Source organism: Caloenas nicobarica, chromosome 23 (genome assembly GCF_036013445.1).
Source record: "Caloenas nicobarica isolate bCalNic1 chromosome 23, bCalNic1.hap1, whole genome shotgun sequence".
Lineage (NCBI taxonomy): Eukaryota > Metazoa > Chordata > Aves > Columbiformes > Columbidae > Caloenas > Caloenas nicobarica.
The window spans coordinates 4,835,825-4,861,545 of NC_088267.1; the positions used below are offsets into that span (position 1 = coordinate 4,835,825).

The 25,721-nt window shown below is 56.0% G+C and overlaps 1 protein-coding gene across 1 annotated transcript in view; it reads left to right on the plus strand.

Annotated features, from left to right (window-relative positions):
- The window catches only part of MACF1 (microtubule actin crosslinking factor 1), a 111,075-nt gene that overhangs the window by 60,854 nt on the left and 24,500 nt on the right, over nucleotides 1-25,721 (plus strand). The window contains exons 58-68 of the mRNA XM_065650722.1: nucleotides 16,977-17,138; nucleotides 17,285-17,455; nucleotides 18,361-18,527; nucleotides 19,299-19,458; nucleotides 20,116-20,442; nucleotides 21,167-21,251; nucleotides 22,108-22,349; nucleotides 22,465-22,671; nucleotides 23,432-23,551; nucleotides 24,554-24,661; nucleotides 24,991-25,209. Of these exons, the coding sequence (XP_065506794.1) occupies nucleotides 16,977-17,138; nucleotides 17,285-17,455; nucleotides 18,361-18,527; nucleotides 19,299-19,458; nucleotides 20,116-20,442; nucleotides 21,167-21,251; nucleotides 22,108-22,349; nucleotides 22,465-22,671; nucleotides 23,432-23,551; nucleotides 24,554-24,661; nucleotides 24,991-25,209 (1,968 nt within the window). The remainder of the gene's footprint in view (nucleotides 1-16,976; nucleotides 17,139-17,284; nucleotides 17,456-18,360; nucleotides 18,528-19,298; nucleotides 19,459-20,115; nucleotides 20,443-21,166; nucleotides 21,252-22,107; nucleotides 22,350-22,464; nucleotides 22,672-23,431; nucleotides 23,552-24,553; nucleotides 24,662-24,990; nucleotides 25,210-25,721) is intronic.

Below are 25,721 nucleotides of genomic sequence, written 5' to 3' on the forward strand. Positions count from 1 at the left end.
ATTAATTATTTTAATACTGCTTAGAAATTCTCTTGCTGTGAAACTTCTATTACTGATGTGCTCGGTAGCTGATGATTGGGCTGATTTACATCTGGCTGCTCGTTTCCTGGTGTTAATAGGGGCTGGGAGGAGGAGGAGGAGGCATTTTTACAGCCATTTACTTTTCATCTCATGGCTAATTGATCCCGTTCCACCACTTAATAGCTCTGCGAAACCTTCACCAGGACAAGGTATTTCTGTTTTGGGGATTGCTTCTCCAAAAGAAAAGGGTTTGGAGGTGTTACAGGACAAACTCAAACTCATCCGCTCGTGTTGCTGTTAACTCTTGTGTCGGGCAGCCATTTGTGTTGAGCTTATATCGATGGGAAGGATTTAACTTCCCCGTTAAACACTACACAGCTGCTTGGAACAAATATAGCCAAAAAGGAGTTTCTAGTCTTTAAAACCAGGGAAACTTTCCTGCAGAGCAAGGGATTGTTGCCGGCTGAGCAGCTCTCATTAGCAGCGATGCTGGAACGCAGCGTCGGTGCAGATTGCTCGGTTTTCCAGGCTGGCAGGCGCAGCTTAACCCGTCGGAGCATTTGCAAATGGTCTGTGTGACAGTGACCTTGAGGGTGACCCTTTAAGACAGTGGTGGCCTGGGCTGCAGGAGCCAAAGGTGCTTCGGGAGGTGACGTGTCCTCACCAGGAGTCATTCGTCGGCCATCGAGGCCACGCGGTGCAGCCGGGGTCTTCGTTCACGGCGAGTTTAGTGGGGAAAAATGCAAGTTGCAGCAGCGAGGGTAGGGATCTGCTGTGTGATCGCCGAGAATAAAACGGGGGAGAAGCGAGAGGGGAGGACGGAGCAATCGCGGCGGCGCAGCAACATTCCCCCCGCGCACGGTTCGTCCAGGGAACGAGCGTTTTTGCACGGAATCGTTAAACGTTGCGGAGCGGATCGTTGCAAAGCCTCAGCTTACGGTTCTCTCTAAGGGGAAACGCGATCGCAGATACGGATCTGCATGTGGAAATGGCATCGCGGCGGTCGGGCAGGGACCGTCTGTGCTCCGTACGTGCCGGAGAGCGAGCGATGGACAAGTCTGGCGCGTGCTCTGGAGCAAGCGGGGAGCACGGGGTTGTGTTTTGGGTTTTTTTTGTTGCACCAGGCTTTTATTTCTCAACGCTTAATCTCACAACTGCTTCCCGTCTTGGATCGCAAACACGGTGCGTGTCCGTGGGGACACGGGGCAGCTCCTCGGCTGGGCGACGCAGGGAGGGAATGGGGTGGCCAGGGCTCTCCAGGCGCGGTCATGGTCCGTCTGTCCAGAAGGCTCCAACGCGGGCAGATATATTATGTCTTCAAGGCATTAATTTTAATGAACATCTGTGTAAATGAGATGCAAATTAGGCACGGCTCCAGGGCCCCAGGCAAGTTGCCAACGCAGCCCTGACAAAGGTGGGCGCTTCTGGGCTCATTGTGTCCAGATTTTAATAAAGAAGATATATTGAAGGCTCTGACAGAGCCCATGAAGAGATGACTTTTGAAGCAGATAATACTTGAAACTTCCCATCTATTTCTCTTTTCCTGCCTGCAAACACCCCTCAAACTTGCCCCAAAAGACCACAAACACTAATTTTTGGAGACCCGCCCGCCCGTGTGTTTCCTCTGTCCCCTTTCCCGGGTCACAGAGAGACGAATCCTGACTGCAGGAGGGATGAGCGTCTCCCACTGGATGTGCTGAGCATCGCTGGGTTCTTTGGGGCCGGGAGGCTGGGAAGCAGCTGTGGGATCTTGCTCGGGGGGAACCTTTGGTTGCGGGAGGTGTTTCGGGGCAGCGAGCGGGTGCGATAGCGGGGATGGCTGCACCAAGGGGCTCCGATGGCTCCCGTGGCCATCAGAAGCCAGGACGGGGACATAGGGTGGTCCTGGCCTTTGGGGGTGCGGGAGAACCACACAGGGACCGGTTCAGAGCACCACGTCCTTAGAGGGTTGTAAGAAACCCATCTGGAAAGACTTGAAGGGGTCGTCTAGTTTAGCCCCTAGTTTTATGGTGAGATCAAGTGCAGCTGAAAGGCATTTCTGTGGTTTGGAGTCTGTGCTTATATGGACATCCTGATGGATGGCTGCAGATCCGCCGTGCTACAGAAATCGCACGGGGCTCGCTTATGTGAAGCTGTCGGAGCCAAGGGACCTCATCCTTAACTCCTGCTCTTCAGCCCGAGTTTAACCCAAGTGAGTCTTTCTATTTCTGCCTCTCCGAAGAGCCCCTTTTTTGTATAAAAAGGCACTAAAAGTTGGAAGACTCTTTCAGCGCCGCGTCTCTGTGAGCATCACATGGCCGAGTTGGGCTCTTGGGCACAGGGGACAAGGGACATCTCCTCGGAGCTTTCTGGCCGGGGTGTTTCTTCCGCCGCCGCGCTCTGTGCTGTCAGCTCAGGTTTCTCAAAGCTTACGCTAATATTAAATTTTAATGACTGGAATCAAATGAGCAACAGTTGAAATGTTACTAAACATAACAGCTATGTTGATTCAGTTTAGCAAGCGGCACGACTCCCCCGGGATGCGGTTCCCCGGTTATGATGAGAGACGAAGGGTCACACAAAGGGGTTTTCTCCATCCCATATTTTTCCAGCATCAGCAACCCCTGAGCTTTTATAAAGCGGATTTTGCACTTGGGTTTCAAAGCCTGGCTGGTACTTATCATTTGCAATTCTGAGCTGGGATCCTCTTTGATTCACCGTGTTGGTTTTGGGCGAACTCTGATTTTGCCACATTTCACCTACAAAGCAGAATGTAACACTCAGCCCCGGGTCAAAGGTGCCAGCAGAGATTTTTTAGGCTTGCTGTGATACAAAGTGATGCTCAGGAGCAGAAAGATGCCGCTGCTTCCCCAGTTGGATCAGGCCAGGGTGGTTTTTGGTTTGCTGGGGACACTTTCTTCCCTGTGACGAGGATGAGAACAGGAACGGGGCAGCCTGTTTTCCTTCTGAGTTGTGCTCAACAACCCGAGGGCATTCCTGCAAGAGTCTGGAGAGCTCGACCCAAAACGCAACCCAAGAAAAAGCATCAAACTTTGACATAACCAAACGCTCGCTGTCGTGTTCAAATCGGCGCGGGCGCCGTTGGCCGAAGGGGAGGACGCGCGGTGACACCTCCGCGTGCGGCTGGAGCTCCGTTGAGCCCTTGTCCCCGCAGCTGCGCGTGGCCCCGCGGCTCTGCGGGCGCCGGGGCACGGCGCAGGAATGCCGGCGAGCCGGGACCTGCCGCGGCTGGCACACGCCGCGCCGCTTAGCCGCGATCTCGCCTCCGAGTGTTAATTAAACCCCACCCTCGCCCCAGCCGGAGAGAAGCGGGGAGAGGAGGGAACAAGGGACCTGCCGCCTCCGACCCTCGCAGGCGATGGCTTTGCTGGGGTGGGTTGCGGGGAGCGGAGGGAGGAGATGGGGTTCGGGGCGGTTTTGGGGAGGTGATTTGAAACCGGAGTCGCTCAACGTGGTGAACGCGGGCACCGCTCTTTCACGCCAATAAAGGTTTTATGCCGGAGGATGGAGAGAGGGAGGGAGGATCCCTAGACGGCAATAACTGAAGCTGCACTCCTATTTTATTTTAGAGCAGGTCAGATCGTCCGGGTTCCCCTCGTGCCTCCAACACCCTCTTTGTCTACTGAAATAAAAAAAAAAAAAAAAATCAGGAAAGCAATCCCAGGAGGGGTGATGCAGTGAATGAGTAAAGCCCTAAACAGCATTAGTCATCTCGCCATTCAGACGCTGCTCTGTCTAATCCTGCTCCGGGTCCTCCCGCTTCACCCCAAGCAAAAGCAGCAATTAGCCGGCACTCATCGCGCGCTCCTACCCCTGCCTCCTTTGCCGTGGCTTTCTTTGGTGCTCTCTTTATGACTCTCTTAATTCCCCCAGCCTTTCAGATGGAAGCTGACTCAACGGCCGCTGTTGCTAATAAGTATTTGCCTCGTGTCTGGTGTCCCTGGGTTGCTCCCAGGTGCTTTTTGGGAGAGGGACCCACGGCCTCTGGGGGGTACAAGGGAGCTCGTGGGCATCGCATCCCCCTGTGAGCTGTGGTCATCGCACGGGGCATCGGTGGCAGGGAGGGACGTGAGATGGGGACTTGGCGTTTCACAGTGGTTGTTTTGCAGGAGGACTGAAATTGGGTGGTTTCTTCCCAGAAGTTTATCCCGTTCGCGGAACGAGCTCCTCGGTGGGCTGGGGACGAGCGGAGTCCCCGATCGCGCGGGTGGCATTTTGTGACCGTCCTTTGCAAGACACGCGTGTGACGATCTTAAGGGTGGGTGGGAGAGGGGAGGTGGGTTTCTGGGACGGGACAGGGAAGGGGACACTCTGCCACTTGCTGTGCCCCAGCCTGGCCGAGGGTATTTTTAACCCTTCCGTGCCCCCCGAAGGAATGCGCGCGGCTCCCGACAGTCCGGTTGGGAGCAGCTGGGTGGGACTGGGAGCGGGGACAGGCTGCACCACGGTGTCTTCTCGTTGAACGCTTTCCAAACCTACTTAAAGTATCTCTGGCTCGTATTTTCAGCATCGACAACACACGCAAAAATGCCTCCTCTCTGACAGCTGTTAAGCTGCCTTAAAGGCACCACCTCCCCTCGTTGGAGAAGAGGATGATAAATGGGGGGTGATAAGCGCGGGCTGCGCCGGGTGACAGGGCTGTCACCAAACCTGGATGGGATGGGTGGCCCGAGCAGAACTGCAAAGGCGTTTGCTTCTAACCTGGTCATCGGGGGGTGTTGTGTTATAATAAATAAAGGTGTTTGCACAAGAGGCACTTGAGCGTGAGCAGCCCGTGCAGCCTTGTTGTTCCTTGGGAATCAATTTTATTGCAAAGGGAAGAGCAAACGTGCCCCCGGGGCTCGTCCTCCCCCCAGGGAGCATCGCGGGTGCTCTTGTTCATCAGCGAGAGCCACGGGTGGGTTTTGACCTTGACTTGTCTGCGGGTGGGCAGAGAGGGACGGGCACCGTCCAGGTCCTGAGCGCACCGAGAGCTAGAGCGAATTAATCCGAGAGCTGCTGAGACTGACCACATCATAGCCAGAATTCTTTATTTTAAATTTCGACCGTGAAGCAATTAAGCTGCGATCAAACGGTCCCTTTCAGGAGCTGGCGTGGGTCGCTGCTCCAAAGCCACCCGCTTGCTGATGCTGCCGCGGCCCTGCCAGGGAGATGATGGCTGCAGGAATGTCCTCCCGTTGGCTGGTGGTGCTGACACTTCGCAGTGTTTCCAGGAGATACTAAAAATACCGGCTTTGCACAAGACCAGGAGAGCTGAGGATCCGAGGGAGGAGGTGGGAAGCTGTTTGTCTGCAAGGGCCAAGCAGAGCAAGCGGAGAAGCCGGGTCCTGGTGGGACACGGCCATGGAGGGGGGATCCATGGGGAAGGACGCGGTGGAGCCAACCCTGGGCTGTCCCATCGCCCGTGGTACCCAAGCGAGTCCCCGTTCTCCTGTGGGGAAGAGAGGGACAGCGGCCGCAGGGTCTGGGGCGGACGGGAGCGTCTCCGGGGAAGGGCTCGGGCTGGGATTAGTCACCGCAGCCTTTCGAGAACAATTGCCAATTCTTCTGCCAAAGGAGCGGTTTAAAATGTCTCCCATCCAGAGGATTCTCTGGATGATAACACGCTTACCTCACTTCCTCACGAGCCTCCAGAGCAGTTTATTAATCGCCCCATCCCTCGGCTCTCCCCGGTTACTGTGACACCAGGTGAGGAGCAGCTTCTGCCATTGTCCCTTTCCCCGGGTACGGGGGTTGGCAGCTCCCTGCCCGTGGCCGCTGGGTCGCTGCTGCTTCATCCCCCTCCTGCAGCACCGCAGCAAAGCCACGGAGCGGGGTGTGCAGGAAAACCGGGCAGCTGAGGACAAAAATGGGCATTTCAGCAGGTTACTTCCATGAGGATGCTGGCACGTGGCTCTACCCTTCGCTCGCAGCCCCAGCTCAGGTTGTTGCTGGTCTGTTTTGGGGTGATCTGTGCATACAAATGGGGTTCTGGGAGAGCCCCAGGCTCCACAGCCGTCGAGCGGCGAATGCCGGGGTGTGGGGCTGTGCTCGAGCGCTGCCGTGACACGTGGCTTCAGTCGGGAGAATTATTTATACCAACGTCTGTATTAGCTACCTTGTGGGGAAATTGCTCTAGTGCAGCTCCTGTGCCCTCGGAAAAAGAAAATAAGTTAAAAAAAGAAAATAAGTTAAAAAAATGCAGCGCTCACTGCATCTGTACATCCAAGCTGCAGAACGTTTCTCCGGGAGGTTGGTTTTTAACCTCTCTCTAAAACTTTTCCAATGGAGGTGCAGACCCCCGTGAAGCCAACCGAGTTTTCCTCCCCCAGCCCCGTGGAGGAAAGTCCCCAAATTAAGGGGCTACAGGTTGCAAATCGCTGTTCGGAAGGGCGGGCTGGCTCCCTGCGTCACCCACAGCCGGAGCCTTTGAAGGGAGGGATTGCGCCGTGGCAGAGAGTGACGTGAAATGGGTTTGAAGTCAGCTGGAAGCCAAGAGCCGGGGTGGTGGGATGGGATTAGCCCGAGCGCTCTCGCCTGGCGCAGGCTGGGAGCTCGGCGCTTGCCCACGCGGCGCCGAAATGGCAATCGCGAAGATTTGGCAAAAGGAGCGAGTTTAGGAGAAAAGCAACAGCGCTGAAAGGGAGATAAAGAAATCTCTCAGAGCTTCCGACAAATGCAGCAAAGGCTTTAGAGGATGTGAATGCTGCAGTAAAAATCCCAGCAAAACCTTAAAAGTGGTTTCTAAGGCAGATTTTGAGCGTGCGTGATTTGGCTTTGTGCTTTTATCGCGGTGTCTGAGGGAGGCTGGATCCCTCCCTGAGTCCCTCTGCGGCACTCGGGGCTCATCTCCTCGGCTTTTGTTGGATGTGGCACCGTGTCCCAACCCCGTGGTCCCTCCTGCACCTCTGTGACCTTCACGGAGTCACACATGGGGCCATGGTCAGCCAGACCCGTAGGGACAAAGCTCGTGGTGCAAAGCCATCGATGAGGTTGGGCGAGGGCTGGAGGGCACCAAGGTGAAGATTAAAGGAGCTTTGAGGATGAAGAAGCCCCTTGGTTGTACCCTGGGCTCATTAGCGACCTGTCCGTCAAAGATCTCGAGCTGTCTCTGGGATCTTTTGTTCGTCACATAACACAGGTCCCTCATTTCCAGCTGCTGAGATGCATTAAAAGAAAGCTAAAAATATATTGGTTTCCAAATACTGCTTTCCCATGTAAACAGCGGCGGCAGGCGGGATGTAACGCAGTCGTAAACAGGGTGACATCAGCCCGTGACGGGGAAGGCGCGTGTCCCCGAGGCTGGTGGCCATATGAGGAAAGCCTGAAACCTCCAGGTCTGGGAGATAAATGAGGATGCTCCTACTTGGAGCAAGTCTGGGAAAAGCTCCGGGCGGGTTTTAGCTGAAGGTCTTTGTCTAAAGGACGTGGCTGTTGGGTGGACCTTCTCGTCCTGCCCCGTCTTGCCCTCACGCCAATGCGAAGCTCGAGCAAAGCCCTGAACTTGCAATTCCCAGCACCCTTGGGCTTCTGTCCCCATGGCAGGGGGTGGCACTTGGTGGCTTAAAGCCAAGTGACCCGTGACTTGGGGAACCTGTGAGAGCTCCGCCTCTTCAGGCCAGGTTTTTAATTGGCTTTAGTACCTGCCGAATCTTTCCCTAATGGTTTCAGGGATGGGGGGGATGTGTTGGAAGAAGACTTGCCTTGCTTCTGGCACGTGACTCGGTGAGGAAATGGGAAAAGAATTTCTGGCTGTGAAACAGCAGCTCCACGTCGAGATTCGTTCCTTCTTCGCAGTGGAACAAAAAGCCTCCGCGCCCCAGCCCGGATGCCTGGGATTCCTCGCGGAGGGGCCCCGGAGCGGTAACGGTTCTGCTGCTCCTGCTCCGCCAGCTCCCGGCCAAGGTGGGAGCCGGGGGTGGCTTTGCCGGAGCGCCGGCACGGCACGGCCGACCTGCTCTTGTTGTTTCAGCTGCGCCGGATTAATAACTCGGACCAAGGGCTGGTGTGTCCCCCGCCAAGTATCAAAATCTGGGCTTGGGGACGCTCTTGCGGTGTTGGCCGCGTGGGATGGAGGAGGCTGTAGGGCCAGTCCTGACTGTCCGTCTGTCCATCCAGGAGGGCTCACAGAGGCCGCTCCTGTTCTTTTCCTTGGTCATATTTAATGATGGAAATAAGAAAAGGGATTCATGAAGATTTCCAGCATGCAGCCAACCCTGCCAAGCGCTTTGGACCATTTCTCATCCATAGACCTGCACCCTCCCCTTCCACAAAACATCCATTCCTGTCTCTCCACAAGGAAAAAGTCCTTCGGGGAGTGCGGTGCTGGAGCTGCTGTGTGTGCCATTGGGGACAAAGGGTCCAAAGGCTGGGGACGGGGATCCAGGCTTCCACCATAGCTGTGCCATGACCTTGGCCAAGCCACCATGTTTCCAGATAGAGCAGGCACCTGCTGCGCATCTGAAATATCAGGCTTTTCACCTTTCCCTTGGCTTCATGGCAGAGCAGGAAGGCTTTTGGTGAAGCTGTGGCCCAGCAAAGTGCAGACCGGGGTCACCATCTCCCAGCGTTGGCACTGTTGGGGTGCACAGTGCGTGCTTTTGTGTATTATCCACCCGCCCGGCCTCTTGTATTTTTATCCCAGTGTTCAAATTCATCCCCGAAGTAGCAGGCAGGGTGGCTGGTGGGGCGGGTTGTTGCCTGGAGATGCGTGGAGGCTGTTTCAAGCCCTCTCCTGTTTTCTCTTCCCAAGTCTGTGACTTCCCTCAGCATCACTTCGCAGCAGTGATTCACACGCTGGGCTGCCTCCCTCTCCCAGCCCCACGGCAGCTGCTTTAAATGTTCCCCATCCCTTAAACCAAGAGATCGGGGGGGAAAAAGAGGGTGTTGGGGTGGGGGGAGCATGATGCTGACCCAGAGATGGCGATGTAAAATTTAGGTTTTTTGGAAAAGGAGCCGGCGAGCCACGCGGTGGCAAGTCGGGGGTGGGTTTTTGGCAGAGCGATGCGGCTTTGGGAAAAGCAAAAATGGTACTTCGAGGGGGGTTTTTTTGGTGATTTAATAACTCGGTTCTTTGTGCAGGGGTGGCTGTGAGAGCAAAGGGGACCCGGCGGGAGGGGCCAGGCCCCCTCCCTCGGTTGGGAAGCGCCTGAAACCGCCGCGATGGAGGAAGAGCCGCGGCCGGGCGCGGACAAAGGGCCGGGGGAGCGCGGCTCGGCGGGGCCGGGGCGCGGGGGGAGCCGGAGCTGAGCCGAGCCAGGGCGTTGCTGCTCTTTGTCGGGGGCTGCCGCCTCCCCCCGGAGGAGGGGCCACCCCGGCGGGGCGGGGAAGGGGCAGCCCCGGGGCTCCTACCGGCCGCGGAGACCCCCCCCCAGCATCCCCACCACCGCGCTCCGGTCCCCCCGTCCCGGTGAGGCGGCGGTTTGGGGGGGGTGGAAGCGGCCGCGGTGCCCGGGGAGGGGGCGGCTCCGTTGCTCCCGCTCCGCCCCGCGGTGCCGCCCCCCGGCCGCCCCCGCCTCCCCCCGCCCTCCGCCGGGGCTGGCAGCTCCGCGGGAGCCCGGTGCTGGCGGCGAGCGGCGGGGCCGGGGCGTGCGGCGGCCTGCGCGGCTCGGCCTTTTGTTCCGCCGGCGGGAAGGAGAGCGGAGGAGGAGGAGGAGGAGGAGGAGGAGGAAGGCGGCAGCAGCCCGGGCTCGCCATGCATCCCGCCGCGCCGGCCGGGGGCTGCCCGCGGGGGCGACGCGGAGCCCCCCCCCGCCCCCGGCCCGGCCGCTGAGCCGCGCACAAAAAGGGGCGAGAGCGGCGGGCAAGGGGAAGGGAACGCGCGGGCGGCCCCGGTGTGCGTGTGTCTGTCTGTCTGTCTGTCTGTCTGTCTGTCTGTCTGTGTGTCTGTGTGTCTGACCCCCCTCCCCACCCCCCCACGCCACCGGGACCGGCCCCCGCGCCCTCCCCGCCGCCCTCCCCGCCATGGCCGGGCAGCCCGGGGCCGCGGAGCCGCCGCCGCCCGACACCGGCCGGGAAAGTTAGTGCGGGAGGAGGAGGAGGAGGAAGAACCAGCAGCCTCCGGCCGCGGCTGTTCCCCGGCTCCCCCCGCCAGCTCCCGGCAACTTGGGGGATTTCGTGCCGCTCCGTCCCCTTGCCATTTTTGGATGCGTTTTATAGCCTTTTTTTTTTTTTTTTCCTGGGGAGAAAGAGAAAGAGAAAAAAAAAAGCGAAGACTCGGCAGCCTTCCTCCACCGCCGCAGGAGTCAGCGGCGTGCCCCGCGCGCCGGGCTGGATTTTGGGGGTTCGGTGGCTCCGGGCATCACGACAGGGTGGCGGGAACAACAATGCCATCATGTTTTTGAGACAGGAAACCTCCGAGTTTGCCCTGAATGAAGAACTTCCTGTGTTTAAACTTGCACGAATATCCGCTGACAAGCTCAGTTCAAATGAAAACACGAGAGTCGGGGGGAGAGGCTAATTCAGACCAGCTGGACTTCCACGGGACTTAAAGCTGGGCAGAAAAAAAATGCGAGGAGCCGCTCGCCGCTCGGGCTGCAAAACGTGAGCGGCCGGGACAAGCGGTGCCTTTGTTATTAAAGAAGGGCGGACAGGAGAAATTCAGAGCTTCAAACTCTTTCCGTGGATTTGCTAACGGCGATTGGGAATATTTTATCGAAGCGGTCGGATTTGGGCGGTTTTTGCTGATGGATGGGATTTTTTTAAGGGGGCTGGGGGGATGAGATGGGTCGTTTCTCCGCTCGGGACAGCCGGTCGGGCTGCTGAGCCGGCGCGGTGCTGCTGGTGCTCCCTCCCGTCCCTGTAGCGTCGCTGCTTTGGGATTCGAGTCTTTCGCGGTGGGTTTGGGACCTGCTGGCCGTGTGATGCTGCCCGCGGTGGCGGGCGAAAGGTTGCTGGGGCGGTTTTGTCACCCGTAAGGACGAGAGCATGGGCAAACCACTGAGCCGGCCAGACTGTTTACGGCAGAACCGCACTTGCCTGGGGAAGGGCGAGGAGGAGGATGGTTATATAGAGGATTGCTACGTGCCCCAGAGGTCGATATACGACACGATGAGAATTAACGAGCAAATCGATCAGGGATCGAAGCTCAACCAGCTTTCCAAGAGCACCCTCAGCAAGGGGGATGGCAGCACCATATCCAGCAACGGGACGCTGGGAGCTGGCAACGTCTTCGAGTCCAGGGCGCCAGAAACAAAAAAGTTGGATGAGCGAGTCATTTTTGACGCGCTGAAGCTCAGCAGCGATGTCTCCAAGCCCGCTCCAGCTCCACCGAGGAGACGACCGAACCCTGAGAGGAAGGAGAACGTCAACCGGCGGTCGTGGAAGTCCTTCATGCCACCCAACTTCACCGAATTTGCGGAAAGGATGGGAGCTTCGCTGAGCGAGGTGTCGGAAGCGGGCGCCTCCAACCCTTCCCTGCGGGATAAGCGGGAGTCGAGCGCCATGCTCGCCGAGCACACCGGCCAGCCCGACCATGGCGAACCCATGTCCGAGTCCCTCACCTTGGAACACGTCTCCAAGTCATCTGGCACGACGGAGGCTCTGACAGCCAAGCAGTTCAGCATGGATGGCTACGGCGGTCCCCGGGATGAGCACCAGCCCCTGCTGAACACCGGCAATGGTCGCGGTCGCGCTGGGGACCTGGCCAGGGCTCGCCAGATCCCCAGTGCCACCTGGCCGCGAGCCAGGAAGAACTTCATCAAGGGAAACTTCAACGACGGGCGCCAGGAGACCCTGGAGGCCTCTGAGTCGGACTGTACGGTGGAGAACGTCAACCTCTCTCCGTGCCTTAGCGAAGAGCTGCTGGATGCGGGACTGGATATTCTCATCACCTCCAATCTCAGGGAGAAAACGGAGTCTGAGCTGAGATTTGAGGAGGACGAGCGCTGGGTGATGATGGAGGAGTGGGAGGAGGCGACGCTGTCAGAGAGAGGAAAGGCTGTTCTGGTGGCAGAGGAGAAGAGGAGCTGTTGCTTGGCAGATATTTCTGAAGAAAGGGAACAATTTGCTGCTCCAGGGGATGGCTCTGCCCCCAGCCCAGGGACCTCCCAGTCCTGTGCGTCCCCAGGGGGTGCCGGCAGCCCCCTCCCCGGCAGCACGGGCTGCACCGGGGACACAGCGGTGCCATGCGAGGCCGAGGACTTTGCTCCAGGTTTGGAGTGCTCAGCCAGCCCCGCGGTCCCCGAGTTGTCCGACACGGACTCGGTGCAGATGTTCCTGGAACTGGAGGAGCAGTGTCTGAACGAGGACGATGGGGCCGTCCCTGCCTGCCAGGAGGTTCAGGTCTCCCCGATGGACTCGGGGGGGCTGGACACAGATTCGACCAAACTGTCCGGGACGGCGGTTGAAGCGTGTCAGCGTATGGCGCCTTTGGACATCAGTGCTTCAGACTCTGCCGTCGTGTCGGATCTGGAAGACTTTGATGTCACCTGCAGCTCGCAGGTGCTGAGCATGCTGGAGCCGGCGACAGAGCCCTTCTCGGAAAGGGACACGTCGGCTGTCACCCCGACGGACTCTGACGGAGGGACGTCTCCCAGCCCCATGGCCGCGACGGGGCCGGGCTCCCTCCGGCCGTGCTCTCCGGCACCCGAGGATGAACCTGACCCGCTGGTGGACCTGGAGCTGGTGGACGGTTGCATGGTGGCCGTGCTGGTGGCTGGTGGGATGTCATCTCCTGAGCTGGGCGTACATCCAGCGTCTGGCTTGGAGGGAGCTGGTTACCCCAGCGCTCCGGTGGGGTGGGGTGAAGATAACCAAGGCTTGCTGGACCACGACAGTGAAGTATCACAGCTCCCTGAGGAGACCTGTCCTGGCCAAGTGTCCCCGTGCCACCCCCCAGCTCCTGACACGATAGCAGAGGAGCCACAGTCCCCTCCACAGCACCACGAGGATGGTGTTGAGGGAACGGATCCATCAGGGACCTGTCACCTTCTGCCTGGAAGGACAGAGCTCCCCAGCTGGGATGTCCCAGAGCTGGTTTCTGAGGAAGAAGCCACAGATTTGGGATCAGAGAGTGACGGAGCTGAGGGCCAGACTCATCTGGCAGAAAGCGGGGATGCTCACCAGGCTTCTCTGCCGCCCTTCCACGCCGGCTCTGCATCAGAGCCAGGCTCCGAAGCTCCGACAACATCCCTGGCGCCTGTCAAGGACCTGCTGTGGGATGCGGTTCCCCCGCGCCAGGGCCTGGCTCTGGAAGGGGCTGCCCACGCCGAGGGGACCCGTGCGGACGTGACCCCTGCAGAGGTGACTGTCACACACGGGGAGGCACCGGCAGCCGTCCTGCAGCCGGGAGACCTGGACTCGCTGTTTGCCTGCAGCTGGGGGGACCGGCCGGTGACACGGTGCCGGACCATGGTGCTGGACCCCCCAGAAGAACTTCCCAGCATGTTGTCCCTTGCAGAGCAGCCTGTCCCCGATGCCACCCCATGGGATGTTGAGGGGCTTTATCCCCCAGCCGACCCATCAGCACCGGAGGATGTGGCTGTCCCAGAGCCCCTGGGGACACCTCCAGCCACCGAGGATCATACCGCAGGTGCTGAGGAGCTGTGCGTTGAGTACCCGCCTCCAGATGCCACCACCGTCCCCGCACCCTTAGCGGTGGCAGAGCTGCTGGCTGCCCCGCCGCCGTTTGCTGATGTGCCTGTTGCCACCGTGCCACCCGAAGCGGCCGACCCGCTCATCTCCGGCGTCGGGGACCTCAGTGGTGTCCCTGCACCGCTGGCACCAGGGGGGCCAGCGGTGGCCTTGGGAGATACAGATGACTTTGGCAACGTGGTTGTGCTGCCCCTGGGGGAGCCTGGTTCCACCAAAGCGCTGGCTTTGGAGGGTGACCCCTTTGCGACAGCACCCGCAGTGGAGGTGGCAGCTTGGGACAGTCCCCCCTTTGCTTTCCCACCCTCCCCAGAGGGACCCCCCACCCTTGAGCTGCTTCTGCTGCCGGGTGCACCCACCGCACAAACCCCCTGTCCCCCCAGCCCTGGGGAGGTGCCCATGGGCATGGAGGGACCCTCGGCCACCGCTCCCATTGCAGAGGGGCCTCCTGCTCTGCCAGATGGATTCGTTCCAGATAACGAGGTATTTGTTGCTCAGGCGCTCGCAGACGGGGGTTCCAGGTGCAGAAATCGCTTTATTTTGCACTGGGGGTGGGTGGGAGGTGGGACCGTGCGCAGTAACTCACGGCCACTATCTGTGGGGTTCAGGTTTTGAAATCCTCTCCCTCCCGAAGCCGGCTTGAATTTGGCAGGCAAAAAGCCGGCTGTGGGAATTGTGTGTTTTTGTAAGTAGAGGAGGCAAAAGGCTATCGGCGATTATCTAAACTATTGTCTTAAACTTTTTTGGCTTATAAAGTACGTTATGGTCACTCAGATGTAAATCACAGACTTCAGAAAAACCTTCTTGCCACATCCTGGCAAGATGGTTCCCGCCTTTGAGGCAGAAAATATATTGGAAGAGAGAATCCTGCAAAAGAAATTAAGTGCAAATAATTCCTGTCCTGTGCAGTCACCGCTTTCTGTAGCTTTTTAAGTGAGCAATAAGGTGCTGAGGCTCCAAACGTGCGCAGGAAGGGGCTGAAATTCCCTCCGGCGTTTGGGGATTTGCTTTCCCGTGCTGTGCTGATGGCTTTTGCCTGGAGAGACCTCGGTGCTGGAAGTTCCCACAGCCGAGCACTGATTTACTGCCATCTGGATCAGGAGAAATATCACTAAGGAGACATCAGAAGTTAGTCAGCGCCGAAAACCCCGATTCGGTAGCAATTACTCATCCTTTGGGCTGTGTCACTCTTTTAAGAAATGCGTGTGGAGGGGCTTGGGGAGATGCTTTCGCATGGCGGGGGTCCATGTGAGCACGGGCTGGGGCACCCGGTGTGGGCTATAGCAAGGAAAAAAAAGAGCTTTTGGGTTCTTGCCGTTGTACGTCTCTTGTCCAAAACTTGGTGTCGGCGTTGGCCTCGCTGGTGGGATATTTTCCGTGCGGTGTCTCTGGTGGTTAACCCCGTAAATCTTCCCCCTTGTTCAGATGTTGTAGCAGCCCTTGGCGGCCCCGGGTCTGCACCGGGCCCCGCGTTCGGCAGCGCTGGGGTTAAGGACCGCGGCCGCTGGGGGATGAGGGAAGCAGAAAGCCAGGGGATGCTTCAGGAAGCTTTTCTGGGAGCGAGGAGGAGGAAGAGGAGGAGGAGGAGTGGTGGAGCAGATGTCCCTCTGCTCACCGAGACGCCTGTCCCGAGCAGGACAGCTTGCTCTGTGCTTTCCCTTGCAAAATTAAATACTTGTTTCAAAGCTGAGTCACAACGAGGTTAATGAACTAAATCGCTGGAATCGTTCACAAGCAGAGAAAAACCAAGTGTATTCAACACGCTCGCTTCTCAGGCTATTCGCGTGATGACCTTTGTGGCTCTCGGACTGTACGGGTTCGTGTTTTGGGTGATTCCCATGTTGCAGGTACCCGTGGTCGGGTGGCCGGGCTCTCAATCCCTCCTGTCCCGGCTGCCTCGAATCCCTGGAGTTTGTTTTTGCGGCGTGCACAGGGCTCGGCCCCAGCCCCACATGCCAGACTTATCAGCCTGCTCCTTTTGTGGGTTTGGCAGCTCTTAACAGCCAACTCCATATATAAACAGTAAGGGGAGAAGCGGCCGGGGAATCGGTGATTTCATGTCACCATTTACTTTTTTATAACCGTGGCATAATTCTCCCTGAGCAAACAGCTCTGGACAGTGTCTGCCAGCACACCCTTCGCTTCTTGTCCCGCAGTGATGCCTCCCTGCCCTCGAGGAGCTGAGCTCCGCTTGGAAAATATCGCTTTTTATTTAAGAACGGGGCAAAGAAAGTCAAGTAAGCCTCTCTTGCTCAGGCAGGGAACTTGCTGTGTGTATATTTGGGGTTTTTTTGTGTATCTGGGGATTTTTGCCCGCCTTGTGTTCCTTCAGAAGCAAAGCAATTGCCGGGTCCGGAGAGCCTTGCCATCCCCGAGCCGCTGCTCTGCTCGAGAGGTCTCGCATCCGAGTGGGAATTTCTCAATGTGTTCTCGGGCACGTGAGGAGGAGGACGCTTGAGAAAGCAGCATCTGGCTGCGATCCCACCGCTTTCCAAAGAGAAAATGATGCAACAGGGCCGAGGGCTCCGGTCCTGCCCGGGTGACCTGTGCTCTGGATGGGCTTGTGGTCCAGGGGACCAGAATAAGTGATGAAGGACTCCGGTCTCTTTTCTGGGGGCTTGTGCTGTTTGCTGTGGTTTGTCGCTCGGTGCCGGAGAGGGACCGCGCACGGGTGGTTACAGCAGATCCACAGCTCTGATAACACTGATCTCCCTCGCAGAAACAGGATTTTCCCTGCTGCCTCTCTTTACAATGAGGAGCTTCATTCACTCTCCTCCCCCTTCCCTATCAACTCTTTTTTTTTTTTTTTTTTTTTGGTTTGGAAAAGCTTTCCCCCACAGGATTCCCAGGCAGGATCATGCCAAATATGTGGTGCGCTAAACGACTCGCACATTAATTGCCTATTGCCTTTGTCTTTCGAAACACAGCCAGCTTCTCGGTGTCTGTAATTTCGCGGTTAACAAAACTCGGGTGATGCCAGGTCTCCGTTCTCAATGGCTTCACTGTGAGAATCACTTCGGGTTTTTCCCCAGGAGCATTATTTCCCAATCTGATGGCTGACCAGAGCCAACACTCTCATTTTTTCCCCAATTTGCTCTCTCCGCCTTGCTTCAGTCCTTGGAAAAAGGGGATTTGCCCATATAAAAGCAAAGATGCGTCCTTATTAATCCCGAGCTGTGCTTCCGACTAGCAAAAACCTGCAATATCCGTGTTACTGGGTCAAGGCAAGGGTATTTAGAAAAGGTATTTAGAAAACTTGCGCAACTCTAATAAAATCAGTGCAAGCAGCTACCGCATATTCTCTGTGTTCGCTGAAGGTTGGAGGGACCGAAAGAGCAACAGGCGGGTTATAAATACCTTTTCTGTCCCACCCTTCCCATCCCCAGCTGTTCCAGAAGGAGCAAGTGGATCCTCTCCAGCTCAAGCTACAGCAAGTCAATGGGGTTGGTCAAGGACTCATCCAAAGCGCCGGGAAAAACTGTGATGTCCAAGGACTGGAGCACGACATGGAAGAAATCAACACCCGCTGGAACACCCTCAACAAGAAGGTCAGAGCGCGGGGAGGGGCTGTAACTGGGTTTTCTCGGCCCCGTTGGGGTCTGGTAGAAGAAAAGGGTCATGGACGGGGAGCTGAGGCTCCGGCGCGGATGTGTCGCTGCCCTGACGGTGCAATGGGCTTGTTTTTGGGGTGCAGGTGGCCCAAAGAGTCGCTCAGCTGCAAGAGGCCCTGTTGCACTGCGGGAAGTTTCAGGACGCGCTGGAGCCGTTGCTGAGCTGGCTGGCGGACACCGAGGAGCTCATCTCCAACCAGAAACCTCCCTCGGCCGAGTACAAGGTGGTGAAAGCCCAGATCCAGGAGCAGAAGGTGAGCGAGTATGGGGCGAGCGTTTGGAGGGGGAGCTCTGGGCAGCCAGGCAATATTTTGGGGGTCCAGCTCTAAAGATAAAGCGTAGCTGGGATGTTCACAAACATGCTCCTTCCATGGTGGCTCTTCTACCAGTTCCCCACATCCTAATGTCATAAAAACACAGCCCGTTTGCCCTCACATCGTCTAAATCACCAGCATCACTTTGTTGTCCCGTTGCCTCCTGAAGTTTCCTGCTGGTTTGGCTGGTCGGCCGTGTTTTTCCAGCCCTGGGGTTTTTTTTGCGCTGGCAGTTCTGCTGCGTCAGGAGCAAGCTGGCGTTGTAGGTACCGGTTTGGGTGTTTGGACAAAACGAATATACAAATGGCAAGAACAAACCCGAGGCGTGCCGGTGTTTGCAGAGATAACAGCCGGGCTCGGCGCCTGCCCGCGTGAGCCGGCGGATGAAAGTTCAAGCGTGGTTGTGGTCAAACGTTTTAGGAACGAATTCTTAGCGAGGCTTGGTCCGATGTATTGAGACTTTGAAGAGGAAATGTATTTTAAGTGCAACTTAAGAACTTGATAAGTTTGGGGGGGTGATAGGGAAGTCTCTCTGGCACAGAAGTGCTTCGAATCTCTTTTAGAAGAGAGTATTTCAGTTGGAATGGACCTACGATGATCATCTAGTCCAACTGCCTGACCACTTCAGGGCTTGCCAAAAGTTAAAGCATATTACGATTATTTTCTTTTGAACTGGTTTTGATGGCAGAGGCTGTCCCGCTGGGCCGGCTTTGGTCTCAGCCCCGCGCTTACGGCGGTTTGCAGTCACAATTAGAGATCGGGTCTCTCTGAGGGCTAGAAGAGGTTCTGACTGATCCAATCCGGTAACTTTTATCTCCTCCCGTGTTCCGTTTCTGATGCTAAAGCTGCTCCAGCGACTCCTGGACGATCGCAAAGCCACGGTGGAGATGATCCAAGCGGAGGGCGGCCGGATCGCGCAGTCGGCCGAGCCCGCGGACCGCGACAAGATCGTGGGTCAGCTGGAGATGCTGGAGCGTCGCTGGGCCGGGCTGCTGGGCCGGGCGGCCGCGAGGTGAGGGGGGAACTGTCCCGCCGGCCAAAAACCGCGGCGACAAGCTCGTCCGGCAATTCACGGTGCCCCCGGAGCCTGGGGTTACAACACGTGGGGAGCTGGCGGGGATTTCTGTGCAGATACATCCTGGAAACGTGGAAACAGCTGGAAAACATGAGAAATCAAAGCCTGTTTGGGGAGCTGAAGTTGATAGCGGTGGTTTACAATGGCAGGGAAGAGCTCGGATTAAATAAATTCCCTGCAGGGTATGGGATGTTATTTTTATTCCTTTAAGCGTTAACGTTTAGCTTTAGCGGCAACATCCTGTTGACACCTTTCTGCTGCCTGAATCTCATTTATGGGTTGCTGGTTGCTACATAAGCTAATATTTGAGGTTATAAAGTGACTTTTGAGAACCAGATTTGACCTCCTAGTGTTTAAATCACTGCCAACTAGATGGATTGTCCATCTAGGACTTGTACTGGTGCTGGGCTGTCGTTGAACAGAAGCTCTGAAACACCAAGAGCCCGGCCACAAGGACAAGGGGTGATGGTTTTAGATTAAAGGAGGGAGATTCAGGCTGGACGTGAAGAAATTGTTGGCCCTGAGGGTGGTGAGAGCCTGGCCCAGGTTGCCCAGAGAGGTGGTGGCTGAACCATCCCTGGAGACATCCCAGGCCAGGCTGGACGGGGCTCTGAGCAACCTGAGCTGGTGCAGATGTCCCTGCTCATGGCGGGGGGGGCACTGGGGGACATTTGAAGGTCCCTTCAACCCAGACTGTTCTTCCCACAGGCAGAAGCAGCTGGAGGACATCCTGGTCCTGGCGAAACAGTTCCACGAAACCACGGAGCCTGTGTCGGACTGGCTGTCGGTGACCGAGAAGAAACTGGCCAACTCGGAGCCCATCGGTACCCAAACGGCCAAAATCCAGCAGCAGATCAGCCGGCACAAGGTGGGACCTGTGTGTGAGCAGGAGCTGCTGGTGGTCGTTACTGGGTCCCACTGGGGTGGGTGGTTCTGCCTTTGGTTTGCAACTTTTGAGTCTCAAAAGCTAATTCCTATATTGACAAAATCCCCTGTAAGCAGTACATCTCTTGTAAACAACATCTTCAGCCAGGCAGCTCAGGCACACATCAGGCCAAATACAGACGTTCTAATTTTATTTATTATTATTTCTTTAGTATATTTATTGTTGTTATTTATTTATTCTTGGGTGGGGGCGGTACAAACAGCTATTCAGGAGTTATCCAGGCTTTATGTACAGAGAAGGCTGCAAACCCTAAGCCACCAGCGTGGGTAAATATTAAACTGGTGTCTTTACACCTTCACAGAATGACAGAATGTGATTCACCTTGCAGCGAACGTATGTGCCTCTACATACAAAACCCATTCCTGTTCTTGTGTTTCTTTTAAACTTTTTTTTTATTTGATGCAGTTCACCCGTTCACGGGTGGGTTTTGTGTCTCCATTCCTTCTGTTGCGTTCATTACTCGTTTTCCTTTTTATGTTTGGTTTTTATTGCGTTTTATTTATTTATTTATTTATTTTTAACCCATTTGTTTCACTCATTTTTCCTTTCTGTTGTCCGTTTTATCCTCCCGGCATTCAGGCTCTAGCGGACGAGATAGAAAGCCACGCGGCCGACGTGTCTCGGGCGGTCGGTGTCGGGCAGTCCCTCTCCTCCCTGAGCTGTGCCGCTGAGCGCAGGCTGCTGGCAGAGAAACTCGAGTCTCTGCAGAGCCGCTACGGCGAGGTCCACGACCGGTGCTGCCGAAAGGCCGCGCTGCTGGACCAGGCGCTGTCCAACGCCAGGCTCTTTGGGGAGGAGGAGGTGGAGGTGCTCAACTGGCTGGCTGAGGTGGAGGACAAGCTCAGCCTGGTATCCGTAAAGGATTACAAACGGGACGTCCTGCAGAAGCAGCATGCCGACCAGCTGGTATTTTCCGTTTTTCTTCCATCGTTTATGTTGTTTATTTTGTCGCATTTATCTGGTTTTATTTTAGTTCCCGGCCTGACTTTAATTTTGCAAAGCTCGTTCGGCCCCTGGTTCGCTTCTAGGCTTGGAGGAGTGTAAAGAGATTTCATGTGTTTAAAAAAACCCCAATAATCGTGGCCCTAAAAAATGGGTTTCCCGGGGGAAACTTCAAATGATTCATTTGCTTTGTGAACAATGCCTGAGCAAACTTGGCCACCCCGTGCCTTTAGAAAGCTGGATGCTGCTTCCAAGAACAAGAGCTTCAAACGCCCGGTGGGTTTTCCGAGCCAGGCTGGCCACCAAGGAAGCCGTCTGCTTCCGCTGCCCGGGGGCCGTGCGAGCTCTTGCAAAGAGGGAGGTGATGTCTGATACAAGGGCAAGTTCTATCCAACACACATCCAATGGGTTTGCTCGAAGATTTGAGCCTTTGGGTCCCACAAGTCCCAACAGTTCCCATAGCAGAAGGATGACTGGACAGGTTTGCTCTAAGATTTGGGTCTTTGGGTCCCCCAAGTCCCAATAATTCCCGTAGCAGGAGAAGGTTGGCTGGACAAGCATCAGATCTGTTGTCCACCCTCCCGTGCTCAGCAGAAGCAGCTCATGCTCTCCGTAGCATCTCTGGCCGGCAGGACATGTGGACCTGCCCGCAGAAGGATAACTAACCCAAATTGCCCTTTCTCTCCAGGCTTTGAATGAGGAAATTGTGAACAGGAAGAAGAACGTGGACCAAGCCATTAGAAACGGGCAAGCTCTTCTGAAGCAAACCACAGGTAACACGAATTGCTGGGCACCCCCTGACCCATCCAAGGGGTCTGGGAAGCCCCTCCCGTCCTCTGCAGCAATATGTTGTTCGGGGGATGCTGTTCTCCCACACATCTAATTTCCTTTTGGATGCTCCCAAAGTAGCTGATTTGCATCCAGAGCCACAAGCACTCCAGCTTAGTAAATCCTGAGTCCCAGCCTTTGTGAGCGATTCCCACCGCCGGTGTGGCGATGCTCAGCGCCGAGCGGCCCCGCAACACGAGGGAGGGTTTTCTCATTGCATCCAGCTGCTCAATCACATGGAAAGAGGTTAAAAATACACCCAGCCCTTTCCTAATATCGCTTTCCCATACTGAGCAGTTGCTGCTGTTGCCACGTGGGTGTGAGTTTATGTTTATGAGTGGGAAGAAAGGTCGGGGCGATGCGTTTCCTTCAGATGTGGCCTGCTCGGAGCAGATGCACGGACCTCTGTCCTTGTGGGAGCCGTGTAGCAGGAAGAGCGATTACAAAGAATTTGGCTTGCAGTTTCTTGTCCTCTCGGAAATAGCAGTAAAGAGCGACTTGGACCTTTTCTCTGGGAGCTGTGACACGGTAGTTGAGAGAGGAGTTGTGGCTTTGAGGCTTGTGGCAAAGCCCAGTTTCACGGCCCGCTTCCATCCTTTTCCAGGGAGGAACGGACGTTACGCTGGTAGAAAATGTCAGCTCTAAGAGTAGCTTCCTGGCTGTAAAAAAATAGGCTGAGAAGTTGCACTGATACAAAGAAAAGCGAGACTGAAAATAGCTATTTAAAATGTGGGGGAACGGGGCGGGTGGCTGCTTAAACCTTCCTGCAGCCCCCAACCCAGCGTCGTTTGCCCCTGGCAGGGGAGGAGGTGTTGCTGATCCAGGAGAAGCTGGACGGAATCAAGACCCGCTATTCGGACATCACGGCCGCCAGCTCCAAGGCCCTGCGCACGCTGGAGCAGGCTCGCCAGCTGGCCACCAAGTTCCAGTCCACGCACGAGGAGCTCACCGGCTGGATGAGCAAAGTGGAGGACGAGCTGGCTTCTAGCGGGGGACAGTCCCCCGCCGGCGAGCAGATCCCCCAGTTCCAGCAGAGGCAAAAGGTGGGAGCTGGCAGGGACGGGGAGCTGGTGCGGGTTTGCTCGCTGTTTTGGGGAGCTGGAGAGGGGTGACATGTGCGGAGCACTGAGGACACGTCTCCATGGGTCCCTCCCACAGGAGCTGAAGAAGGAGGTGATGGAGCACCGGCTCGTCCTGGACACGGTGAACGAGGTGAGCCGAGCTCTGCTGGAGCTGGTGCCCTGGCGAGCGCGCGAGGGGCTGGATAAACTCGTGTCGGACACCAACGAGCGCTACAAGCTGGTCAGCGACACCGTCAAGCAGAGGGTGGAAGAAATCGATGCTGCTATTCAGAGGTCTCAACAGGTAATTTAATAAGCTGGCCGGAGGCTGATGGGGTTTCTCGGCAGAGCGGGAGTGGGCAAATCGGAACCGCTCCAGCCCGGCGCAAGGGCTAGATGCCATCAGGAACACCAAGGCGTTAACTGGTCCCACCAGTGGCTTGTGTCAGACGGGCTGGTTTCTGACCCATCCCATCGCGTCTGGTTTGGAGGGAACAACTCCAGGGCAGTGCCGTGTTATCCTGCCTGCGGGCTTTTGCTCACGTGGGCAACGTAGATGGTGTAAAACTCATCACAGGTGACATTCAGGCCTGGAAAAACATCACCCTCTGTTGTGATAGCACGGGGGTTTGTTCCAGGTGAATGGTCCTCTCAAAAAAGTCTTGTTCTGCACAGACTGAGGGCTGTGGAGTGTGATTAACTGCCCTCGCTGGCTTTGAGCACGGACTCCGCAATGCTGAACGTGCGAGCAAAATCGGCGTGTAAAATAGAGCCGTCCCTTTCCCCACGGGCAGGGAGGGTGTAGAGGAAGGTGGTGGCTCCCCCGTGCTCTGCTGCCTGTGCTGCAGTGATGCTCCGTGCCCCCAAACTAACTCCAGGAGCTGTGGGGCAGTTTTGCTGCTCCCCTCGGAAGGGAGTGTTGGGTCAGAAACCCGCGTCCACCCCAAAGTCCCCACCACTGCGGGTGAGGAATTTGTCCCCTGCATCCCGCTGGGCGCCCCCCACGTCTCCCACCGTCCCCAACTTGCCGTGTGCTCTAACCTGCGCTCTGTGTCCTCTCGCAGTACGAGCAGGCGGCCGACGCGGAGCTGGCCTGGGTGGCCGAGACCACGCGGAAGCTGATGGCTCTGGGTCCCATCCGCCTGGAGCAGGACCAGACGACGGCCCAGCTGCAGGTGCAGAAGGTCCGCGCGCACTCGCGGACAGCGGGGACGGGTGCGGTTTGAGTTTGGAAGGGGTTGGCTTTACCCTGGAGAAGCTTCTGGGGTTTGTGTGGCTGAGCCCAGGGCACTGGGGGAGATGCAGCACTTGTCCTTGGTGAGTAAAAGGAGAAAAATGAGCGAGAAAAAGGGTTTAGAGAAAGGAAGTGTTGGGTTTCCGAAGGAAAAAACCTCCTGTGTGTTTGCAGGAGCCGAAACCTTTGCGCGGTTGATGGATGCTCAAGACAGAGCTGCTCCTTCCCAAGGCTTTTCTTGCAGCCGCTGGAACGAGCTCTGCCTGGGAAGGGTTTAGGGAAATGTATATATTGATTAATGAGTGCGCTTTTACATTTGCTTTTTTGCTCATTGTTCCTTGCAGTGGGGGACTCCTCGTTTCCCCCCGTGGCAGCCAGACGTGGAACAAAGAGACGCTGGGGTGTTTTTGTTTCTATCTTTGAGATGAGCTCATGCCTGAAAGAACGTGCACTTTAAATAAACGGGCCTTTTCTTCCCTTCTCAGCCTCAGCAATCAGAGCAGTGTACAGGCTTATTGGATTTAGAAAAAAAAAGACATTATTATAAAGGAGGGGGACTGAAACGTCGAGCATTAAGTTAAATTGAGCTCAGCTTGGCTTCCCGCTGTTAATCGCGTGGACCTTGGGAATGGCAAAATTATCGGTAGATGCAGTTCTGGAGAGCATCGTTTGGGTGGGTTAACGTGGTCGCTAACGAATGGGTGGTGGAGCTTTTGAGGACCATGGCTGTAGAAGTTGACTGATATACCTCATTCCGAGAGCTGTTTCCAGGCCTTCGAAAAAGAGAGAGGTTGATGTAGATGAGTCATGAGAAAAGCATGCAGCAATCTGCATTTTCAGCCGGATTTTCAGCGCGCAGCAAGATGCCTGTGCTGAGTTTTGCCCGGTCTCTGCTGGCGCAGGCAGGAGGGTCCCGCTCTGATTTCTTCCCTTTCCTTGGCCGTTTCTCCAGGCTTTTTCCATCGACATTATCCGGCACAAAGACTCCATGGATGAACTGTTCAGCCAGCGCAATGAGATCTTCGGGACGTGCGGGGAGGAACAAAAAGCCGTTCTCCAGGTGAGCTCCCTCTGCTATTTGCCACGCCGGGGAAGACAAACGCTCGGCTCTTCCACAGGCTGAACTAGTTTAAAATTACTCCATCTTCAGTAATTCCCACCAGCGTTAGCAGAAATCTCTTTACATTTATTACTCTCCTTTATTACATATTTTTATTGTAGCATTTGATGGGGTGGGGGGATAGCAGGGGTTTCTGAGGCTGCTTTAATTGGAATTACAGCTTGTATGCTTGGAAAGCCACCAAAGGCACCTCCAGCTCTTCCAGCTGGCGCTTTTCCTGGGCCATTTCACATCCTTTTTTAACCTTCTCTATTTATTTTTTTTTTTAGGAGAAAACCGAGTCCCTGGTGCAGCAGTACGAAGCCGTGAGCCAGCTCAACTCGGAGCGTTACGCTCGCCTGGAGCGCGCCCAGGTCCTGGTCAACCAGTTCTGGGAGACCTACGAGGAGCTGAACCCCTGGATCGAGGAGACACAAACGCTCCTGTCGCAGCTGCCGCCCCCGGCCATCGACCACGAGCAGCTCAAGCAGCAGCAGGAGGACATGAGGGTAAGAGGACGCGGCGTTCGCGTCTCCTGCTCCATTGGTTTTTCTACCTTAAATGGAGGTGTAGCGCTCGCAGGGGTGAGAGCACCTTTTTCTGAATTTTTTTGGTGAATTTTCTTTCTGGATTTTTTTTCTGTCTGGAATTGTTTTCTTTTTTTGGAATTTTTTTTTTTCTTTCTGGATTCCCCCCCCCCGCCCCGTTTTTTATTTTTCTGTCTGGAGTTTTCCTTCCTTGCTTGTCTGGAGTTTTCCTTCCTTGCTTGTCTGGAGTTTTCCTTCCTTGCTTGTCTGGAGTTTTCCTTCCTTCCTTGTCTGGAGTTTTTTTTTAAATTTCTGGGATTTTTTCTTTCTGTTTTTTGTGGGTGTTTTTTTTTCTCCCCCCCTCTTTCTGGATTTTTTTCCTTTCTGGATTTTTTCCTTTCTGGATCCCCCCTTCCCCTGATTTTTTTTTTTAATATATATTTCCCCCCCCCCCAAATTTTTTTTTTCCCCCTCTGATTTTTCTTTTGTTTTCT